The 24421-nt window shown below is 42.6% G+C and overlaps 1 protein-coding gene across 1 annotated transcript; it reads right to left on the bottom strand.

Moving 5' to 3' along the window:
- Positions 1–3002: 3002 nt before the first annotated feature.
- LOC115133665 (anosmin-1-like) lies at positions 3003–23277 on the bottom strand. Its single transcript, XM_029667152.2, has 14 exons — positions 22995–23277; positions 16902–16949; positions 11452–11511; positions 10914–11136; positions 10435–10619; positions 9938–10067; positions 9097–9308; positions 8446–8578; positions 6529–6660; positions 5810–5898; positions 5488–5659; positions 5016–5236; positions 4436–4577; positions 3003–3671 (listed from the first exon to the last, which is right to left on the bottom strand). The coding sequence occupies exons 1-14, from the start codon at positions 23190–23192 to the stop codon at positions 3580–3582; spliced, it is 2037 nt and encodes a 678-aa protein (XP_029523012.1). The 5' UTR covers positions 23193–23277; the 3' UTR covers positions 3003–3579.
- Between the last annotated feature and the right edge of the window lie 1144 nt (positions 23278–24421).

Genomic DNA, 24421 nt, shown 5'->3' with positions numbered 1-24421 from the left:
CCTTATATATTGCACACTCTTGTTTGTGCACTGTAAAATCACTCAGTGTAACATACATTTTTCATAGTTTTAAATTTTAATAGCTTCTAGTCATGTCAATTACACACCTAAGTAAGCATGCAGTGAATATACACCTATACTGCGTAACCTCTAGTCATGTATCTTCTATATTGTTGTACATTAATATTAGTTTGACCATTAGGGGGTTCAGTCCAGTATTGTGTTTACCCTTTTCTTAAATATTTATCTATAATAATTGGTCATTCAAAGTACTTATTTTCCCAGTTTTTTTTTATTTAGACGCAGTATTTAACAGCGGTACACAATAGGAAAGAGACAGATAATATCTCCTTTCATCGTTAATAACAACCATAAAGGAAAAGGGCAAAGTACGAGAGTCATATAATTAATTGTCCAAAGCAGGGATGGAGAGTGAGCTTGTGAGGTAGGCTGCAGTGGGTTTGCTGGTCAATACATATACTGAACATGTAACCACAGTAATGGTGGCCAGTAAAACAATGAATAAAAATGGAATATTGACAAATTAAACAGAAATTGTAGACCTTTAATCTTTTCCAACATGTCAACAGACACTTTACTTCAAATAAGTACAAAACATTTCAGTGTTAACTTCCTCTTTATCCCTGGTTGATGTACATTTTAGACCCTGTTCAGTGTGGATGGGGTATAGCATACATTTACAACAACAAAGACTGCCCTTCCCGTTTGTGTTCTTCACTCTGTTCAGCTCGTTTGTCTTCATTCCTAGGCACAGTACATGGAACCACCATTGGCATGCAAAACATTCAATCTGAAACAAAACAAAGCATAACACGTTATAAATAATATCAAATATTAATGCGGTACGGTGAATTAGCCATCCATTGTGTTATATCATAAATTGTCTTACATGCCGTCACTGTTGTCAAAAGATTATAAACATGTTAAATAAAGTTACTAACCCAGTCAGTCTTTCGGCCACATCCAGGTTCTTTATCAGTGGCACACATGAAGCAGTTGTTGGCCTTGTTGAACTCTGACATCATAGGCATGAACTGAACATATGGCTGTTCCACACAACTAAATAAAAAGAAAGAATTTACATTTACTTTGAATGAAATGTCATTACATACCAGACATTTTTAGTATATCCTCAGCCATTTCTTTTCGCAGTTGCTCCATGTGTTTTTGTGAAGGTTCTATATTAATTTGACAGGGGATGTTGGGGAAGGTCTGTCCAACTTCCTTGGCCATCTACACCAACAAATAAAATAGAGTTTTTGACCTAATTGCCATATAACAGCTAACCATTCATTATTGAAAACATAACTATCAAACCTGCAATACAAAGACCCCGCAGCTGAAGGTGTCCTGCTGCATGATGGGAGTTATTTCCCCTCCTTTCCACCCTGTCGTCTTTTCCATGGCAGGATCTTCTCATTTTGAAGTATTCTCTTTTTTTTATGTAAACATAATGGAATTCTGATTAGTTATAGGCAAACGAATACACATGCCAAAACTGTATGCTGATTTCCTTATCACTATAATCTAGTAGAGGTAATTTCCTTTATGCCCCATTCTACACAGCCTAAATTATAGGCACTGAACCATTTACAGGAGAATAATACAAGTAGCATATTGGATCCAACCCTATCACAGAGTGAATAAATGTAGTGTTTGTAGACTTTAAGAAAAAAAATATTAAGTGACAGGTTCATCAGTACGTGCTTAAAGAAAGTCATATCACAAAGGTCACAGATGACAGTGCCCACCAAGTCTATGACAATAGAGAATGAATTGTAAGCACCAAAGTGTATTAAAGTGTGTCAAGAAAAGAGTCCCAATTAGGGGTCAGTGTACTCCAGTAAAAAAGGGCTGGTTTAGATGAGAAACTATTGCCCTGTGCCCCCATTCATAGGGGCATGAGAGACTAGTCAGTGGTAGAATTGAGTTGGCACTTTATTGGCCCAAACACCCACAGTGTTAGGAAATATTTGTTCCCATAAATACAAAGGAGGATGTTTTTCCTCATACCTCTGGCACTTTAGTCAAACTGCCAGATTGTGTAAAAACGTTATGATGGGGCCGGCAACGGAGTTCTCATTGACTAAGCACCACAGAGACCAATCAGGAGAGAATACATACAAGTCAAGGGTGCCAATTGAAAGTCAAGGGGTGTGTCTGTGCCTTTTGGATTACTCTCTCTTTACATAGAACCCCTGTGGTTCAAGTCAGTAGGTCACATGACCAAGGAGCTATTGAAATGAGAAACATTGAACATTCATTATTAATTTAATCTTTAGCCTAACTTAAACTGCCAGGTTTCCCGAAAGTAGTGGCAGGACCACAAGTTTACTTTCATATGATGGCTATTTTATCATTAATTGCGCATTAAAGGCGATTCCACCACCATTTGTCGTATAATACATTTTACCGAAACAAAAAGATCCCACCATGTCGAACGAACAAATGATCTGTCAGCATCATTACAATTTTACCGTAAATTCCTGCATCCATCACAGCTGTCATTCTTTTTTTTTATATAGTTAGACTTTACTCGCATTAAATCTGTGGATGGACAGCAAATTAAATCAGCATTAACATATCAGTAAGGATGGCTTCGACGCTTGAACCAACAACTCCCTCATAAGATAAAAAATAAACAGGTAAAGGACCCCGAAGATGTAAAATAGAGAGAAACCATAGCAGTCACATTCAGGTGCATGTGCACACATAGTGTAGTTAGACAGGCAGAAACACAGAGACCCAGTTGGTTGGGTTGAATGGGAACAAGTGTGAAGCCATGCACCATGGGTATAGAACGCTGACAGACTGCGTTGCTGGGTGGTGTGTGTATTTGTTTCCACACGTCCCCAGCTAACCTTTTGTTTGCACACCAACAAATATATAATGTCAATAGAAACACAATGATCGTCCATTTTCTCTGGTTTATAACTATGGACTTTTGAACCATACAGTATAAAATATGCACAGACACAATGCTTTTTGACATGGAATTTACTTTGACTTAAAACATCTCTGTACAGGGTATGTCAGTTTACAAAAGGGTGAACTAGAAAGAACATACACCGTCAAAAATAACACAAAGACAACTGTGTACAGTAATACATACAAATAAACCATTGTAGACATAAATAAATTATAGACATAACTGTATGTACACCATTTACAGTACATGAGTGGGGGCACAAAATGACATCTTCAGCATATTAAAATGTCAAATAAGAAATGTATTAATTAACAGTGACAAGTGAGGGAAGGCAAGGGAGGTTGTAATACAAACCATTTCATGCCAGAAACACTAGGATTTTACATGCAAAGCCAAGGTCTCTAAGGAATCTTAATCTACTGTATAACGACTCATATCCACATGCAACATTCAGAAGCATTTCCTCATTGAAGGGTTGGGTGAACTGTTTATTGGTGGGCTACTTGTTAGCAATTTATTTAATTGGTAGGGTGTACATACAACAGTAGAGGCATGACTGAGTAGAGTCTGAAAGAGAACCCTTCTCCCTTCTGTTGGTGGCCGTTCTCTAGTGTCCTGAGTCTGGGAGGTTAGTTCTGTGCAGTCTGGTCAGCTCTGGTCAGCTGATCTCTCAGTGCCTCTATGTTGGGCTGGTGCTGGTGATGGTTCCTGAGTCTAGGTCCTGAGATAGGACAAACAAGTCAACAATATGGTCAGAGTTAGGGTTGCAAAGCTACCTGTAATTTACAAAAGTTACTAGATTTTTCAGTAATAATGGCAATTAACAGATAATCTATGGAAACTATAGTGATTTATACTTGAATAACCAAAACATATTTTTATTCATATATAAAGTATACATTTATTATATTTGTGTTCATATTGTCCATGAGTTTCTAGTGGATAGATCACATGGTTCAAGAGAAAAGAGCCTAATTAATGAAAAAAGCATCTAATCAACAATGGCGTTATTTTCAGTGAACTCTGCAACTCCTCCAACTATTGTATTTTTGTCACAACTACAACCAGTTTGTACCCAAAACATTTACAGCAAAAATATAGTCAAATAAGTAAGTGAGTAAAAAATAGAAAGGATAGTTCATGCTGAAATCCTTACATTAAACACATACATTTACTAAGTTGTATTTAGAATAAAGTTTTATAGCTTTGTCATTCATTTATTTATTTTAAAATCATCTTATTGGATTTGTTGTAATATATTTGACATGAGGCCAGAGATAGTCAGCAGTACCCCAAAAGGCCACTAGATGTCATATGGTAAAATTCCATACATTTCTTGAAAGTTACAAAATTATAGTAGTTTACTGGTAGACTTTGAAAGTTTCCAGTAATATACTCTCCTTTTGCAACCCTAGTCAGACTGCAACATCATAAATCTCTTTTAGCGTCTGGAAAAGAGCAAGATAATCCAATCCATGATCTTACTGTGCTGCAGGACTGGTGAGATGTCGGGAGTGCAAAAAGTCTTGGTGGTGGCAGGACCCTCTCCTCCGGCTCCAATCACCTGGATCTCCAGCCTGTAGAGGGTGGCTAGCTGCAGACCTGACACTACCAGGACATTACGCTCCTGACAGAAGAGGGAAGACAACAATACAGGGGCTCATTAACTGTTAAAAGGGGGAGCTGGTTGGCTTTTTCCTATATGGATGTTTTGGTCACCTTACTCTACTACACCCCCCCCCCCTTGCCGTGAAACTACTTATTTAAACTGCAACAAATCATGGGAATTTGTGAAAATTGATTACTTTGATTTAAAAAAAAATATTTATGGGAATTTTGATTTCCTGAGACAAATGGTCAGATTTGTTGCATAAAGGTGGGCTAATTCATTGAGTTGATATGGGTTTCCAGTTATGGTGGTACCCCACTGGGGAGACACTGGTTGAATTGACGTTGTTTCCACGTCATTTCAATGAAATTATGTTGAACCAACGTGGAAAAGACGCTGAAATGACGTCTGTGCCTGGTGGGACAGCACTATTTGGTTTTATACTGATGGACTTACTGGTGGTAGTATCTGGGACTGTGAGATTAGGCTGTTGGGAGGGTTGTTATGGCGACTGGCTGAGGTCACTTCCGCCCATGTGACCTGGAACCCGTGGAGCTGTCGGGGTGGGAGTGGCGCAGACACCTCCCATGTAAACACAGCTGTGACGTTACCCTTGTGGGCCATGAAAGAGGCGGTCAGGTTCTCTGCCTTGGACAGCACCTTCGGAGGAGGAGTTCCTATGGGACAAACATAAAGAGTGTTTGAGGGGACCAGTTTGAGCAAAGCAATGCGCAGAATTGCAAATCTTGATCACATAATGACGAGTCATTTAGGATGCAAGGTGATATGTAGATCAGTGATTCAGTCCAACTTCAATGTAGTTCATCTCAAACATAGGGAGGTACACCAATGGACATGTGAACTGAAGGGTCACTAGGTCAATGACAAAGTGTCCAAAGTGGTCTTTGGGTGGTCAGTGGTGTCTCACCTTCCTGGCCGGGACAGGCTATGTGTTTGGGGCTCTTGGCCCTGATGCTGGCGCAGGAGGGGGTAAAGAAGAAGGTGGTTTCTGCTTGGGCACGTCCCTTAGTACCCAGTGGCTGGAGGTTCACTCTGTACTTACAGGAGAAGAGCAGGCCGGGGAGGCTGGCAAAGCCCTCCTATAAGAGGTTAAAGACAGCGGACACAGATATGATGAGAGCAGCCTATACTGTAACTCCAATAGAGATAAATACCCTTTGCCTTACTTGAAGTTTCACCATAACTTGTTTCACCATAAATCGGTTGTATGGCTGAATGAAACTGGTTACCTGTGTGATGATATTGTCCACTCCTTTGGTCTGGTTGTGTCCACAGTACTCTGGTACCCACTGGACACGATACCGAACTACAGTGGGATCTGAGAGAAATTGAAAGTAGTATAAATCAATAATCATTCATCATCAACTGCCGATTTGTCGCACAACACTGGTGACGAAGCACATAAAGCTCAACTTGTTCAGACAGAACAGATTATTTGATGCAAAATGTAAGAAAAGCTGTTCCTCAGATGGCTCTTTGTGTAGCCCAGTGTGTGTGCTCTGGGTAACCCAGTGTGTGTGCTCTGGGTAGCCCAGTGTGTGTGCTCTGGGTAGCCCAGTGTGTGTGCTCTGGGTAGCCCAGTGTGTGTGCTCTGGGTAGCCCAGTGAGTCAGCGGTGCTAGCTTACTGTGCTCATGTTCCTGCATGAACAGGATTCAGGATGTACTTCTGTGCATCTTAACAGCTGGTAAGAACGCAGCCTTTTGTTTCAGCCTTTTGTTTGTTTAATTACCCACAAGCAGCCTGTACATTTACGATAATCTCTCTGTTTACATCACGATAGGGAGGTGGTGGTTAGAGGATTATTTCCTCAGCAGCACTGCTGTTCTTATCAAAGGCCAAATCAAATGTGTGTGTGTGTGTGTGTGTGTGTGTGCTTGCGTGCGTGTGCTCCTATGAGTGCGTTCATTCATGCATGTGTGGCTGTGTCTAGGTTTCTCCCTGCATACCTGTGCTCCTCTGCCAGTAGACCCGGACCTGCAGCTGGCCATCCTGGTAGAAGGGGGTGCCCACATCCAACACATCAGGGATAAGGCCCTCGGAGATGGGGACCGGGCGGGCGCCAGACCTCTGCTCCTCCCCTGATTGTGGAACAATGAAAATGGGAACAAAGCGATGTCAGATCAGATGCAAACATACACTACATGCCAAAACACTATAGCTTTCCCTTTTTACCCACATTTTGACAGGGTGTCATGCTGAGACGAAGGTCTCTTTCACAGATCAGCCCTGTATACACACCAATATACACATCAATATTCACATCAATATACACATCAATACACAAAATGCTAAACACATTCATAGGAAACAAACACACTCTTCAGTAAAAAGGTCCTCAATTAGCCTTTTCCGTCAATCCAGATACCCAGATCATTTTTCAGCTGGGACATGATCAATGAGGGCACCATCCAATGTATATACAAAAGTTTGTGGACACTCCTTCAAATTAGTGGATTTGGCTATGTCAGCCCCACCCGTTGCTGACAGACGTATGAAATCGAGCACACAGCCATGCAATCTCCATAGACAAACATTGGCAGGAGAATGGCCTTACTGAAGAGCTCAGTGACTTTCAACGTGGCACCATCATAAGATGCCACCTTTTCATTAAGTCAGTTCGTCAAATTTCCGCCCAACTGTAATTGCAGTTATTGTGAAGTGGAAACGTCTAGGACCAACAACGGCTCAGCCACGAAGAGGTAGGCCACATAAGCTCACAGAATGGAACCACCGAGTGCTGAAGCGCGTAAAAATCGCCTGTCCTCGGTTGCAACACTGACCACCAAGTTTCAAACTGCTTCTGGAAGCAACGTCAGCACAAGAACTGCTAGTCTGGAGCTCCATGAAATGGGTTTCCATGGCCGAGCAGCCGCACACAAGCCTAAGATCAACATGCACAATGCCAAGCCTCGGCTGGAGTGGTGTAAAGTTCACCACTCCACCAAGTTATTTGGCCACTTTAGTTGTAATACAAACCTTATCAAAACAGGCCTATGGGCTATGTGTGCGACTATGATTAGAAAAAGTCGCAAAAAAAAGGCATTGTTTCTTATGCTGGGCATCATTCACAAGTGATAATATAGAATTCACAAGTGATAGGCTAATATTGTCACCCATCAGACTATTCTTAATTTAATCTTGTCTTTACATATACAAAATAATATATGTGTGAAATTTGTTTTGATTTCAAATGGTCCATTATCAGGCACCTGTCTCGAAACATAGGCAGTGGAACAAATACATGCCATCTATGCACTTAAACAGCAAATGGAGGAAGCTTTTCCCGTGGTTAATTTTCACGCCAGCAAAGGAAGGCTATACCCCTGTTGTAAAGATAAACAATGTGCTTAATATTAGGAAAGTTGAGAAATAAATATAATAGGCCTAGCCTATAGAAAGCTGATGGGGTCCTCGTCTTTTTAATAGAGGCCATCACTCTGTTTTCTCACGCAATTGCATAGCCTATAGAAATTTTGCGCAATATGAGCTCATTGGCTCTCATGAAGTGTTTGATTAGATCTTTGATTACAATTGCATTGATGCTGAGTACCAGGCAGTTTGCCAGTTTGGTAGGCTAATAATGACCATCAGCAGCATCAGAGCTTGGAGAAGCCTAATTACCGTGATAAACGGTATTAGACTGCAGTCATGACTCGTGACTGGTCATGTAGTGTATCACTCTTCCAACCTCAATATACTGGGTAAATATTTAATAGAGTTGCAAAATTCTGTAAATCCTCCAACTGGGATTTCCTAGAAAAACCAGGGAACTTTGAGAATGTTCCCAGAATTTGGGGAGCCTAATTATCAAAAATGTTCCTTAACAAATGACAGCTGATAAGCTTTGACTGTTGTTGACGTACTGTGTTGTGTGTTGAAGTGCAGGGTGGCTTTGGGACTCTTCAGTGGGGTCTGTCCCCAGTAGGACACGGCCTGTAGCTCCACACTGTAACTCCTTTTAGCTCGCAGACTCTCCAGATCCACATAGCTCTGCCCCTGGATACACACACAGGACAGAGGGGTTATGGGGTCAGGAAGACCGTGCTGTGTCCTCTGCATCCACACAACAAAAGGTACAAAGTAGGTCCAATAACCACAGCAATAACTTGCTGGGAAATTTTCATTTTCCAAAACAGACAACAACTATACAATTGCTTGGTTTGGTGTGTAAGCACTAAGCATCATGCGATTGGAAGGTTTATGCCATCAAAGCCACACACACTGCCATTGTTTATCCTTACAACAAGCCATTTGTTGTGGCTTGAGGAAAGAAAGAACAGGCTTCCACTCTACATTGTCCCAGGGAATGTCCCATGTTAATGAGTGCCTACATGTCAGGGTAGAAAAAGGGTTCCAAAAGGGTTCTCTCTTATGGGGACAGCCGAAGAACCCTTTTAGTTTCTAGAACTCGACCGCCAAAGCCCCTCAGACCACATCATTCCATTTCTATTGGTATGACTGACCTACCACATGGGCCCTACATGTCAAGGTAGGGGCCTTACTCTACGACTCACCCCATTGACCATCTTCCTCCTCTTTGTCTTAGGTGGTGCTGTGGCCCCAGTGCTGCCTGTGGCCCAGCTCCAGGACACCTTGTAGTGGTGTACAGGGACATCCAGGTCTGAGGGGATGGACCAGCGCAGCCGGACCGACACCGCCCTCCCGCCAGGGCCAAAGGTCACGTTGGACACCCTCAGCTCAGATGGGGCAGGGGGGCCGGAGGGGTCTGGGGACGACATCATTAATCAATCAGGTGTCATTGGTCTGAAGTAGACATCAGTAGTGTTTCTGGTGTTTCTATGTTAAACCGTTTTGTTATATTTCAGTCTTCTGTGATGTATATAAAGTGTAACATTGGGATGCAAACTCAAAATGTAATACATTTAAACTCTATATCTGACATGGTATATTTGTCTTCTTTTTATAAAGCCCATAACTATGTGTGTGAGGTGTATACTTTTGTTTCAAAGTAGATTTGTACCACAAATCAGCCTGTGTGACCCTGATTTAACCCACTGCAGTAAAAAGGTCAATCAATCATGGAGGCATTCTCACTGACAAATGCAGCACAGCTAACCCACACCGCACATTACAGCTGCCAAATACATTAAGCTTTAGTAACTGTCTATTAAAGCTATTCATACATTGACTGGAAGGTATTACAGCTCTAGGGGGCTTAAGCACAATAAAGCACTTCAGAAATGGCCAAAAGCCAATGTAATTAGTCTGTATTCATCTTCATTACAGCCAGTGCAATATCACCCCAGGTTGTTTAAGCCAGCCTCACACACACACACACACACACACACACACACGCACACGCAAGCAGACACACAAACAAACACACACGCACACCTTTCTTGGTGTGGATGTGGCGACTGGGAGTGGTGAACCCTCTGGTCCCGTGGACGTTCACTGCTGCCACTCTGAACTGGTACCACCGGCCTGCCCGGATGTCAGCCAGCCGCGCTTTCTCCTCTGTGGTCTAGAGAGAGAAAGAGAGACAGAGAGAGAGAGAGAGACAGAGAGAGAGAGACAGAGAGAGAGACAGAGAGAAGAGAGACAGAGAGAGAGACAGAGAGAGAGAGAGAGAGAGACAGAGAGACAGAGAGAGAGAGAGAGACAGAGAGAGAGACAGAGAGAGAGAGAGACAGAGAGAAAGAGAGACAGAGAGAGAGAGAGAGAGACAGAGAGAAAGAGAGACAGAGAGAGACAGAGAGTTGTTTAACTTCACGAGCAATCAATACATTGCCACACAGTGAACTCTAAGTAGATTACATTAATTTGTCCCCTTATAATCAACTAAATCCAGTATTAATAAGTGAGCATCACCCAAAAAAAGGGTGACTAACCTGTGCTACCACCTCCCACTGGGTAGCAGCATCCTCACTGGGTTGTATCCCGTAGTTCCACCTCCTCTGGACCACGTAGATGACCGGCTCGGCCGACACGTTGAATCGGGAGGACCAGCTCACCTCCATCTGGCCAGACCTCAGCTCCTCAAAACTCAGCTCCTTCCTGGGCTTCAGAGGGGCTCCTGGAAGGGTGAAGTGGGTCGTTTCAAGGTCATGTGATCATTCAATTTTAGTCATTGGGCAGATGTTCTTATCCAGAGCAATTCGTTTTTTGTTTACATAGTTAGCTCAGGGAATCAAACCTTCCACTGACATCAGTGAATTATCTAAGAGAAAGTTTTTTTAATCTCATCTTTGAATTGGCCGACAAATTGGTTGCAGATAATATATTGGTTAACCAACCAACAAAAAATGTATGTACTGAAGTTTCCCGTCTATTTTACGAAACATACTGTGTGTACTGGAGGTTGCTGTACCTTTGTTAAGGTTCTTGGGAGGTTGGCAGGTGTGCCCACAGCCGTTGGAACAGCACTTCTTCTGGGCAGAGCACTCTCTGTCCTCCTCGCATCCCTCCACACACGCCGCCGCGAATCCGCTGGCCTTCTCAGGGGCAGGGCAGTCACCCTGCTTCACTGCCACCACCGAGCGCAGGAACTCACAACTCGTCACACACTCCCAGTGCTTCTTGGGAATTGAGCGCTGGGGTGGAGGATTGGGGGACAGAGAGAGAGAGAGTGTTGGAAAGCATAGATGCTTTACTACTGAAATAACATGCAGAAAAACTGTACAGAAACTGTAGGAAAAAGATCCGTTTCTGATTACTTACTGATTAAGGAAATTGAAGAAGCACTGAGGTAAAATATGCCTGTGTCAGATTACTTTTGCCAAGAAAATGTCTGTGGAGGAGAATCTGAACTGAACTCTACTAATTTAGCCTCTCAACATGAAGCCACTCCTCAGCGTGTTCCTCCCCCCTAACTTAACGAAGTGGGAGGCTGTCAAAAGTCATCGTACCTCACAAAGCTCCCGACACTGGCTCTTCAGGTCCCAGGAGGCCTTGCAGGGTTCCAGGCACTTTGAAGGTGAGAGAAACAGAGATGGAGGTGAGGGCTTGTTACACCTTCCATGCCACCACAGGAGATTTCTGAAGCAGCTTAATAAATTAAAAACGTGTCACCATGGTATTCAAAGCAAATACTTGAATACTTCTTCTGCCCTCAATCTCCCTCAATATAACAGCAGAAAGTGTTACCACAAACTTTAGCAGCTTGAGGTTCATTGGGAGGAATCTTTGTATGCATCTGACATCTGTGGCTTTGTCGGTGTTCCTGACTGTCTTGAGGAAAGAACAGCTAAAGAACTTGACAGTCGGTTGCTGGACCCACATTTAATTTGGGGAACATCAGTTTAAGGGAAATAAATAGGATGTTTGAAAATCAAAGAACACCACTCTTCCACGGTGTTTTTTTTATTAACTATGTGCTTCCTGTAAGTGGCTTGTAAATCTGTACTGCTGTCCTTGTCCCCTGAGAGACACTCTTCCTGCATGAGTAACCCAGGATAGGCTGCCCAGGGGAATATTCACATTTCCAATTTCATGCTGCAATGAAACACCGTGGTTGGTAGCCATGGAGGAAGGCAGTGGGGAATGTTGCATCACAATGTACAGTAAGGCTGGTGGCTCTAAGGGGAAAGTTACCATATTAGAGTAACAATATCCATTTGATATCCAGGTTTAACTATGCTGCACACAAATATAAAACGCAACATGCAACAATTTCAATGATTTTACTGAGTTACATTTCATATGAGGCAATCAGTCAATTTAAATAAAAAATTTGGGCCCTAATCTATAGATTTCACATGACTGAGAAGGGGTGCAGCCATGGGTGGGCATGGTAGGGCATAGACCCACCCACTTGGGAGCCAGGCCTAGCCAATCAGAACAGGTTTTTCCCCACAAAAAGGGCTTTATTACAGACAGAAATACTCCTCAGTTTCATCAGCTGTCCGAGGGACTGGTCTGATGATCCCGCAGGTGAAGAAGCCGGATGTGGAGGTCCTGGGCTGGCATGGTTACACGTGGTCTGTGGTTGTGAGGCCAGTTGGACGTACTGGCAAATTTTCTAAAAAGACGCTGGGGGGCGGCTTACGGTAGAGAAATTAACATTCAATTCTCTGGAAACAGCTCTGGTGGACATTCCTGCAGTCAGCATGCCAATTGTACACTCCCTCAAAACTTGAGACATCTGTGGCATTGTGTTGTGTGACAAAACTGCACATTTTAGAGTGGCCTTTTATTGTCCCCAGCACACGGTGTACCTTTGTAATTATCATGCTGTTTAATCCGCTTCTTGATATACCACACCTGTCAGGTGGATGGATTGTCTTGGCAATCTCTGGGATCTTTTTCAGCTCATGAAATGACTTAAATGTAAATGTAAATGTAAATGAAACATGGGACCAACACTTTTCATGTTGCGTTTATATTTGTGTTCAGTATATAAACTCGGTATGCTTATGGTTATTATTTCTTACTTACTTATGCCTTGACACAAGTATAACAGCATGTCCAATACACTCCTACAACCTTCTAGAGAAAACCTCAACCATGTAATGGGTTGTTGAAGGTTTTCAAGGCGTGAAGATCGGAGTTGTCCTGGGGCAACGTTTTGGTCGGAATGAGAGTGGGAAACACATTTATCTTCAGTTGCTGTGAAAACATGAGCAAGTGTGTGTGTGTGTGTGTGTGTGTGTGTGTGTGTGTGTGTGTGTGTGTGTGTGTGTGTGTGTGTGAGTAATTGTGTGAGGGGTGGAATGGGGTGGAGAGTGCTGGTAGTTGTCGGAAACTCTGAATAACGTGAAGGAAGGAGGCACACGTTTAAATGCAGCTGAGGTGCCCACTTTATGGTGGTTAAAATGCGGAGACCCTGCCAAGCTCGCGCCAGGCCCCACTGCTACTTGTATGGAAGGAACATCCTGAAACTGCTACAGGCTGACATTGTACCCTTTCCCATTCACTAACACATGCTCATACATTGCTCATACATTCAACTAGCTCTCTCTTACCCCTCTACTCTCCTGTAGTACCCTGTCCTCGCTTTATCTCTCCTACAGTCCCTCCATACTACAGTGTACTGCATGTCTAAAGCTCTCCAATAGTGTCTAGATCCTCGGCTCCCTGCCATAGCCTAGTACCATGTCGTACTATGACTGTCCCCGTCCTGTCATCTCTTATATCCCTTCTCTGGTCTCCAACTTGAGATTCTTCCTCTAATCCCAACTGACGCTCAGACTCTCTCGTCTCCTCGTTCTTATTGTGCCTCTCGGCTACGCTTTGTTTTCCGCCCCATTTCAAACTCAAACCAAGCATTCCTTTCCACCAGCGACCGACCGCAAATAAAGCAGAGCTCTAGGACTCTGATAGAATACCTAGGAATTTACAGAACACCTAAGGACTCTCTTCCACTGATGGAAAAAGACAAAGGAGTGTTACCCCTTGATGGCAGAAATTTGATAGACATTTGAAAGTCAGTAATGCTTACTCTTCATTTTGAACACAGGAAAACCTGCTCTGTTTTACAAAGGAACCAGGGAAAACAGGAAAAGCACCAGCAGGGTGCACATGGCCATTTCAGTATGCAGTAGGACAAGACTGAACCGTTTCCTCTCTGAACGACAGTAGATAATGGCCTCAGTGACTTCTGACCGTGCATAACGCTGCTGTTCTGTTTGCGTGGTGAAGACTGAGCCTGCTTCTCAAACGGTACCCTGTTCTCTATATAGTGCACTCCTTTTGACCAGCGCCATATGGGCCCTGGTCAAAATAAATGCACTAAATAGGGAAACGGGTGCCGTTTGGGATGCACGCTGGCTGTACTGTAGCACACAGCAGTGTTTGATACCGTGCCCAGATGACACCCTCCCTGGAGAAAAAAAGACCCTGCCTTTGTCTCTCCCTTCCTGTTTCTACAAATTGAACAGGCTTTGGGGGGGTTCCAGAGTCTTTCACAAGAGGACAAGCCTGTGCCAGCTCTCTGTAGTGCTAACACTGTTCATTATTTCACATGGTCATGTCTGTGGTGGAAGGAAGAAGATGTGGTGTGTTAGAAATGGCACCCTATTGCCTGCATAGGGCTCTGGTCAAAAGTAGTGCACTATATATGGAATAGGGTGCCATTTCAGCCTTGTTTTTAGTCCTTAGGGCCACATCATCCCAACTGCTAGACCAGTAAGTGTTAGTTGGTACACTAATGACTCCCAAGTGCTGCCTAAATGCCAATCTGAAAGAGCCTTGGCTTGTCGTGAGGTGATAAAAAAATAATGACTTCAACTAAGCATTCATATCTACAGAGCTGAGAGGCTGACGGGCAGCCCGGTGTAATGGCATGGCAATTATGACCGTCCACGGTTCTCCTAAATGAGGCACTGAAGCGATCCTGTCATCCCCTGCTAAGCCTTTGAATGAAGATGTGACCGGACTCTATTGTGTCAGACTATGGTAATCATCTATAGTAGCCTTAATTGACCGCCTGCCTCGACGAGATAGTGACAGGCAGATTAACAGTCACTCATCATTACCAGGGAGGTCCATAGAGACAACGTGATGCTGAGTGTGCATGGGCAAAGTACAGGATGATCGGACTATTGTGACCAAACATGATCATAGCTCTACTGGATGTAATCACTGAGGGCATAAAAAAATGGCATCACTGTTGTTGTCTCCGATAAGTTGTGGGTGGACTTTTAGGGTAGCCGTAAACACTGCTGCAAGCAATCACCAAATGCAGACCTGCGATGGCTTACGCAGCGAAACAAATCATCGCCTGTAATCAAATACTGCAAAACATGAGGGTCTGACTTCCAATTTTGTGGTTGAGTTGGAACTACAGATTACATAGTAGGCAGTGGCATTTCAGGAAGACCTTAAATCAGACTGAAATCCTTGAGCAGCCAATCAAATCTAATGTTGAGTTCTGGTGCTATACTGAACCATTGGTGATACGTAACTGAAAGCAAAGCAAGATTACTTTTAAAGTGAGACCGCAGAGACATTAAGATCTCCTTAGTGAGAATAAATTGATTCTTCATCTCCACTTCAGAGCCTCTAATTTGGCAATTAGCTACCATGTAATGAACATTCCACAACGAAGAGGATTCTAATTGGCTGTGTTCTTTCTTAACGAGAATAGAATATCATTATTACTTTCTTAACGAGAATAAAATAGCATTATCATCACTCCTCAAGAAAACAAGGAGAGCGCTGAAATGTATAATTGTATTATTTATTATATGCTCAGTTTCACCATTAAAAACAGAGCAAAAAAAACAGCACATCGGTTTGGGCCTAGTGTGGAGGATGCGATCATGCTACAGGGATTGACCTGGTTTAAAGTTTGAGTGAAAACTCTCTCTGGAGTTCTGGAGAAATCTGCTGAGCAGTTGGCCAAATGTTTTCATGGATCCACCAAGAGAGGTCAGCGGCGGGCTGACTGTGTTTCTGCTGTGAGCCTACCCTGGGTTCTGTCTCTGTCTGTCTGTCTGTCTGTCTGTCTGTCTGTCTGTCTGTCTGTCTGTCTGTCTGTCTGTCTGTCTGTCTGTCTGTCTGTCTGTCTGTCTGTCTGTCTGTCTGTCTGTCTGTCTGTCTGTCTGTGTCTCAGAAAGAGATGCGTGTTGTTGTGCTTCTCTCCCACACGGTGACATAAACACCCAACTAACCAGAGTATTATACTGTAGTAAAAAAAGTAACAAAACAATCACAACGACAATTCAAAACTAATTAGGAATGTGGCTTCAGAATAAATAGCTACGAGTGTGAACGTGTTATTGAAAAAAACATTATTCAATTTATCAAAAACATATGAGATAATATTGTTCATAATGGTGTTTGACTGCTGTTTGCATGATGAGATATGACAACTGTGCAACCATTCTATTGGCGTATACTACAATATACTGAAGCCTGTGGAAAAAGCACAAAGGCAACATGTCAGCTTCACTTCTGTACACTGTGGGGATAGTATACTGAAGGGCTGTTAGAGAACGTTACTGTCCTCATTACCAAAAATGAGTGGACCTCTGTACCCAAAGACAATTATGACTTCCAGAAAGGGATATACAAAAATGTATTTGATGAAAATACAAAGTGGAGAGACTAAGAGCTTAACAGCCAAGCATCCATCTAAAGCACCTGTCGCTATACGTTGCAATCATATATTTTGTAGGCTCTATGATCTACAGAGGAACAGTACATAGCTAGCTGCAGTATATTGGCTGACAGTGATGTATGGTATTGCATGGTACATAGAGTACTGTGTAAGAACCAATATGACAATGATTTATCCTGCTATTTGTTCAGCTGCTGACTTTCCCTGAGAGCTTTTCCTCTCTGAAAATAGATCATTCAGTTTTGTGCGATTTCCGTCATGTTAGGTAAGGTATGCATGTAAACATCAGTACGTTACCTTGGCACACTGTCTATGATTTTGACACCAGCCCAGGGATCCATTGTTCTGAAAGGAAAGAAGAGAGTAGAGGACAGTCAGTAGTGTAATTACTAGGGAGAGTAGAGGACAGTCAGTAGTATAATTACTAGGGGGAGAAGAGAGTAGAGGACAGTCAGTAGTATAATTACTAGGGAGAGTAGAGGACAGTCAGTAGTATAATTACTAGAGAGAGTAGAGGACAGTCAGTAGTATAATTACTAGAGAGAGTAGAGGACAGTCAGTAGTATAATTACTAGAGAGAGTAGAGGACAGTCAGTAGTGTAATTACTAGGGAGAGAAGAGAGTAGAGGACAGTCAGTAGTATAATTACTAGAGAGAGTAGAGGACAGTCAGTAGTATAATTACTAGAGAGAGTAGAGGACAGTCAGTAGTATAATTACTAGGGGGAGAAGAGAGTAGAGGACAGTCAGTAGTATAATTACTAGAGAGAGTAGAGGACAGTCAGTAGTATAATTACTAGGGAGAGTAGAGGACAGTCAGTAGTATAATTACTACAGAGAGTAGAGGACAGTCAGTAGTATAATTACTAGGGGGAGAAGAGAGTAGAGGACAGTCAGTAGTATAATTACTAGAGAGAGTAGAGGGCAGTCAGTAGTATAATTACTAGAGAGAGTAGAGGACAGTCAGTAGTATAATTACTAGAGAGAGTAGAGGACAGTCAGTAGTATAATTACTAGGGGGAGAAGAGAGTAGAGGACAGTCAGTAGTGTAATTACTAGGGAGAGAAGAAAGTAGAGGACAGTCAGTAGTGTAATTACTAGGGAGAGAAGAAAGTAGAGGACAGTCAGTAGTGTAATTACTAGGGAGAGAAGAAAGTAGAGGACAGTCAGTAGTGTAATTACTAGGGGGAGAAGAGAGTAGAGGACAGTCAGTAGTGTAATTACTAGGGAGAGAAGAAAGTAGAGGACAGTCAGTAGTGTAATTACTAGGGAGAGAAGAAAGTAGAGGACAGTCAGTAGTGTAATTACTAGGGAGAGAAGAAAGTAGAGGACAGTCAGTAGTGTAATTACTAGGGAGAGAAGAAAGTAGAGGACAGTCAGTAGTATAATTACTAGAGAGAGTAGAGGACAGTCAGTAGTGTAATTACTAGGGAGAGTAGAGAGTAGAGGACAGTCAGTAGTGTAATTACTAGGGAGAGTAGAGAGTAGAGGACAGTCAGTAGTGTAATTACTAGGGAGAGAAGAAAGTAGAGGACATTCAGTATTATAATTACTAGGGAGAGTAGAGAGTAGAGGACAGTCAGTAGTGTAATTACTAGGGAGAGAAGAAAGTAGAGGACAGTCAGTAGTATAATTACTAGAGAGAGTAGAGGACAGTCAGTAGTGTAATTACTAGGGAGAGTAGAGAGTAGAGGACAGTCAGTAGTGTAATTACTAGGGAGAGTAGAGAGTAGAGGACAGTCAGTAGTGTAATTACTAGGGAGAGAAGAAAGTAGAGGACATTCAGTATTATAATTACTAGGGAGAGTAGAGAGTAGAGGACAGTCAGTAGTGTAATTACTAGGGAGAGAAGAAAGTAGAGGACATTCAGTATTATAATTACTAGGGAGAGTAGAGAGTAGAGGACAGTCAGTAGTGTAATTACTAGGGAGAGAAGAAAGTAGAGGACATTCAGTATTATAATTACTAGGGAGAGTAGAGAGTAGAGGACAGTCAGTAGTGTAATTACTAGGGAGAGTAGAGAGTAGAGGACAGTCAGTAGTGTAATTACTAGGGAGAGAAGAAAGTAGAGGACATTCAGTATTATAATTACTAGGGAGAGTAGAGAGTAGAGGACAGTCAGTAGTGTAATTACTAGGGAGAGTAGAGAGTAGAGGACAGTCAGTAGTGTAATTACTAGGGAGAGAAGAAAGTAGAGGACATTCAGTATTATAATTACTAGGGAGAGTAGAGAGTAGAGGACAGTCAGTAGTGTAATTACTAGGGAGAGTAGAGAGTAGTAGAGGACAGTCAGTAGACATTGTAATTACTAGGGAGAGAAGAAAGTAGAGGACATTCAGTATTGTAATTACTAGGGAGAGAAGAAAGTAGAGGACAGTCAGTAGTATAATTACTAGGGAGAGTAGAGAGTAGAGGACAGTCAGTAGTGTAATTACTAGGGAGAGAAGAAAGTAGAGGACATTCAGTATTATAATTACTAGGGAGAGAAGAGAGTAGAGGACATTCAGTATTATAATTACTAGGGAGAGTAGAGAGTAGAGGACAGTCAGTAGTGTAATTACTAGGGAGAGAAGAAAGTAGAGGACATTCAGTATTATAATTACTAGGGAGAGTAGAGAGTAGAGGACAGTCAGTAGTGTAATTACTAGGGAGAGAAGAAAGTAGAGGACATTCAGTATTATAATTACTAGAGAGAGTAGAGAGTAGAGGACAGTCAGTAGTGTAATTACTAGGGAGAGAAGAAAGTAGAGGACATTCAGGGAGAGTAGAGAGTAGAGGACAGTCAGTAGTGTAATTACTAGGGAGAGTAGAGAGTAGAGGACAGTCAGTAGTGTAATTACTAGGGAGAGAAGAAAGTAGAGGACATTCAGTAGTAAACTCGGCAAAAAAAGAAACGTCCTCTCAGTGTCAACTGCGTTTATTTTCAGCAAACTTAACATGTGTAAATATTTGTATGAACATAAGATTCAACAACTGAGACATAAACTGAACATTTTCCACAGACATGTGACTAACAGAAATGGAATAACATGTCCCTGAACAAAGGGGGGAGGTCAAAATCAAAAGTAACAGTCAGTATCTGGTGTGGCCACCAGATGCATTAAGTACTGCAGAGCATCTCCTCCTCATGGACTGCACCAGATCTGCCAGTTCTTGCTGTGAGATGTTACGCCACTCTTCCACCAAGGCACCTGCAAGTTCCCAGACATTTCTGGGGGGAATGGCCCTAGCCCTCACCCTCCGATCCAACAGGTCCCAGACGTGCTCAATGGGATTGAGATCCGGGTTCTTCGCTGGCCATGGCAGAACACTGACATTCCTGTCTTACAGGAAATCACTCACATAACGAGCAGTATGGCTGGTGGCATTGTCATGCTGGAGGGTCATGTCAGGATGAGCCTGCAGGAAGGGTACCACATGAGGGAGGAGGATGTCTTCCCTGTAACGCACAGTGTTGAGATTGCCTGCAATGACAACAAGCTCAGTCCGATGATGCTGTGACACACCGCCCCAGACCATGACGGACCCTCCACCTCCAAATCGATCCTGCTCCAGAGTACAGGCCTCGGTGTAACGCTCATTCTTTCGACGATAAACGCGAATCCAACCATCACACCTGGTGAGACAAAAACCCCGACTCGTCAGTGAAGAACACTTTTTGCCAGTCCTGTCTGGTCCAGCGATGGTGGGTTTGTGCCCATAGGTGACATTGTTAACGGCGATGTCTGGTGAGGACCTGCCTTACAACAGACCTACAAGCCCTCAGTTCACTCTCTCAGCCTGTTGCGGACAGTCTGAGCACTGATGGAGGGATTGTGCGTTCCTTGTGTAACTCGGGCAGTTGTTGCCATCCTGTACCTGTCCCGGAGGTGTGATGTTCGGATGTACCGATCCTGTGCATGTGTTGTTACATGTGGTCTGCCACTGCGAAGACGATCAGTTGTCCGTCTTGTCTCCCTGTAGTCCTGTCTTAGGCATCTCACAGTACAGACATTGCAATTTATTGCTCTGGCTACATCTGCAGTCCTCATGCCTCCTTGCAGCATTCCTAAGGCACGTTCACACAGATGTGTACAGTGCAGGCAAGGCTAAAGACAGATAGTCATCTGACCTCCCTGTCATTATCAGGTCAATGAATGTCTGCATCCCAAATGGCACCATATTTCCATTATAGTGCACTACTTTTGAACAGGGCTTATAGGGCTCTGGTCAAAAGTAGTGCACTGTGAAGGGAATAGGATACTATTTGGGACTCACACAATTCATCATACCCATGTTATGAAGGCTCCCATGGCAGCCCAAGGGACATGAAAGTCAGAACAGATAAAGGTGGAATAAAACAAATTTTAAAAAGATAAGGACATTTTGTTATGTCACTTTGACTAAATGAGTGGAGCACAATGTGACCTCTGACGTAAATCAGAACTAGTCTCACAAGTCAGACAATTGTTTTCCGAAATATTACATGTGAAAGACTGAAAATCAATGGTACAGCTACACCCTAAATGGCACCCTATTTCTTATATAGTGCACTACTTTTCACCAGAGCCCTGTGGGCCCTGGTAAAAAGTAGTGCACTACATAGGGAATGTGTGTCATTTGGGATGCAAGCCTAAATTTGAACCACCTCAAAGCAGACTCTAATGGTCCTGTCCAACAACTATAATCCAGATTGATGGTGGCATTAACATGATTTGAATTCACTGTCTGACGTAGATTATGTCATGTTAAAAAAATCTCAGAAAGGGACTTTTCAATATGGAAAGCTTACGATAGATTCAACAATCTGTACCAAGATCTATTTCCATGGCTGCTTCCAGCAGAGACCTTTCAAACAATATGCTTCATTTTAGTCACGTTCACCTGTCCATTACTATGTGTCGAATTGATGAAAACGTATAGCTGAAGCGTACTGTAGCTAAACCCAAGTCTGGCAATAAGAATTAGACATTTTATAGGCTGACATGACATAGTATCCTATCCATTCCTACAACGGGTAGACTTGATCTACGATCTATGACAGGAATTCCATCGCAGAGGGAATAGATGGGCTGCCCTTGCAATCTAACATTGACCCTGCTACATGATCCGTGGGAAATAGTGATTAAACAGGTTAAAGGTCATATCCTGACCCTTAGAGAGGTCACAAGTGCTTAACAGTGTGGCTAATGATGTGATGTCAGTGCAGTTCCAGTCCTATGATAATAAACCATAGGTAATAGCCATGTGTCTCACTAGTTCACCATTCCATATTCCCTATGGAGCAATTCATTCAGTCAACTATATAGGCCTACTATATGGGAGTATACTAGTGGGTATTCTCACAGGACCATCCTTCTGAATTCTGAGGCTGAATAGTGAGTAACGGGGCATGTTCACTGCTAAGGCTTAGTTATCTCCATGTACTGTCTGTTTTATTTGATTTGATTAATTTCACCTTTATTTAACCAGGTAGGCTAGTTGAGAACAAGTTCTCATTTGCAACTGCGACCTGGCCAATATAAAGCAAAGCAGTGCAACACAAACAACAACACAGAGTTACACATGGAATAAACAAATATACAGTCAATAACACAATAGAAAGAAATCTATATACAGAGTGTGCACTTGAGGTAAGATTAGGGAGGTAAGGCAATAAATAGGCCGTAGTGGCGAAGTAATTACAATTTAGCAATTAAACACTGGCGTGATAGATGTGCAGAAGATGAACTTGCAAGTAGAGATACTGGGGTGCAAAGGAGCAAAAAAACAACAATATGGGGATGAGGTAGTTGGATGGGCTATTTACAGATGTCATCTGTAAATCCAAGGAGGAGAACATGAACTTGATCATGTGACCTGGGTGGCTCAGTCACAGTGTCATAGGCTTGGGACTGGAGGGGTAGTGAAGGGCTTGATATGGACGTAATTTGGATAACAAGCTTCTCTCTCTCCATCAGCCAGTAGGTTGCTCCACTTCTCAATGCAGAATCAGATTTACAAATGGGACATGGTGAAGAGAACGTTCTAATGAGGAGTACAGTGTACAGACAGTTTCCTCTGTCAGAACATGATACTGAACTCATTCCATTTATTGTGTCTAGTTTGCTTGCAAACTTACCAAATCTAAAGCACTTATTGTGAGGCCAAAACCAAACTTCAGTTATCAGTTAATAATCAACTAAATAAATAAACCAAAACCAAAAGCAAAACAAGAAAAACAAACATTCTCTTATCAATAATGGGATGGTCTATTTCAAGCACATTCTGGTTGATTAATTCATTTGCGCATAAAAAGCAAAGGGAATATTATCTAATGCAGTAGAAACAAATCGGATTGCCTGCGTTTGATCCAACTTTGACTTTATTCCATGAAGACAGCAGCATGCTCGCCCGCTTGTTTTGGCCTTACCTCCACCTGAGATTGTTTGGAGAGCGTCGCTATGCGCGTGCTGTGCAAGCTGAGGCACCTGGACGCACATCTCCCTCGGTAGACGTCGTTCATCGACCGGGTCTCGTCTTCCCTCTTCGTCTTCGCATTGACACTCAAGAACAGGATACTCCACCAACAAAGACTCGCAAATACACCTCGACTTTTGAATAATGACATGGTCTAGGCCTTTTCTCCTGCGTGTGTTTCCCCTCGAAGCAACGGGACGGGTTTGTGACAGTTTGTGGATGCAGCCCGGGAAACTGAGGAAACTTCTATGTCGAAGGGAGGAGCCAGGGTCTGAGCTCAGCCTGCCATTGGAAGACATCTACCATAAAACGTAAATGATCTCAGGCATGATGTTTGTGATGAGTTTGGACCGTTGCCGTGTAGTTGTTTAATTGCTGACATATTTGAAGTCCAAAAATTACAATCTAAATGTAAGGGCTAATCTACCTCACGCGATAAAACCAGGTCGAGTATTATCTTTAATGATACTGTCCTGCTTCAAGTGAAGAAGGCATTTTGATAAAGGGTAATAACACGTGAACAAAATCGACAGATTCCACCCCTCAGCGCTCCTGTTCACCTGCCACTCACTACACCTGTTTATGGTCTTTCCCAATACATTTTCTGGGGCCAAAAAAACAACAACATAGAACTGCAACAATCACTTCATAATCTCTTAAATGTTATCCTAGACTGTACTGAAAAACTCATTTTCTACATATTCATTGTGTCTTATTTGGGATTCCTCCCTTCAATTTCACTAATTCATTCATTAAGTAATTCATCCATTCTTCCATTCATTCATTCATTGAAACTTACCTGACTAACAATAGTTAGTATAGCATAGTAGTTCTCTAGTAGAATCAGTTTGTTGCCTCATGGAAACCTATCTGGGGGGCGGGAAGTTACACAGCTTCCAGGGAACCCCATCATTTTCACCGGTAGCAGAAAACAACATTTTAATGGGCAAAACTATAAAAACTAACCACTACCATATCTCACAAAGTATCTCTCCACGTTTTGGCACCGTTTTCTTGCCCACGGAAAGGAGAGAATATGACGTGTAGGAAATATTGAAGAAATCCTCCCGTAGTTGGTATTTTTTTGGTCATGCTCATTGAAAAATAGTCTCTGCTTGGAGCATTAGCCTCCTGTGGTGATAATGACTGGCCCATACCTCTTCTATGTTAGGTTTTATAGAGTGGTGCTGTGCTGAGCTGTGTGGAATCACAGCAGCTGTGCTGTCTACTAACTACAGGGTCATAATTAGTCTACAGGTGAGGAGTGTTTTCTGACACTGGCTGCAGTTCAGAACCAGAGTCAGGTTCAATCTGTCCATTCACAGTAGCTTTAGTTTACACAGAGGGAAGATTGCGGAGAGTGAATGATGAAGGGTTTGG

Source organism: Oncorhynchus nerka, linkage group LG2 (assembly GCF_034236695.1).
Source record: "Oncorhynchus nerka isolate Pitt River linkage group LG2, Oner_Uvic_2.0, whole genome shotgun sequence".
Lineage (NCBI taxonomy): Eukaryota > Metazoa > Chordata > Actinopteri > Salmoniformes > Salmonidae > Oncorhynchus > Oncorhynchus nerka.
Note: the sequence above shows the minus strand (reverse complement) of the source record. Positions and strands in the feature narration are given on the sequence as shown.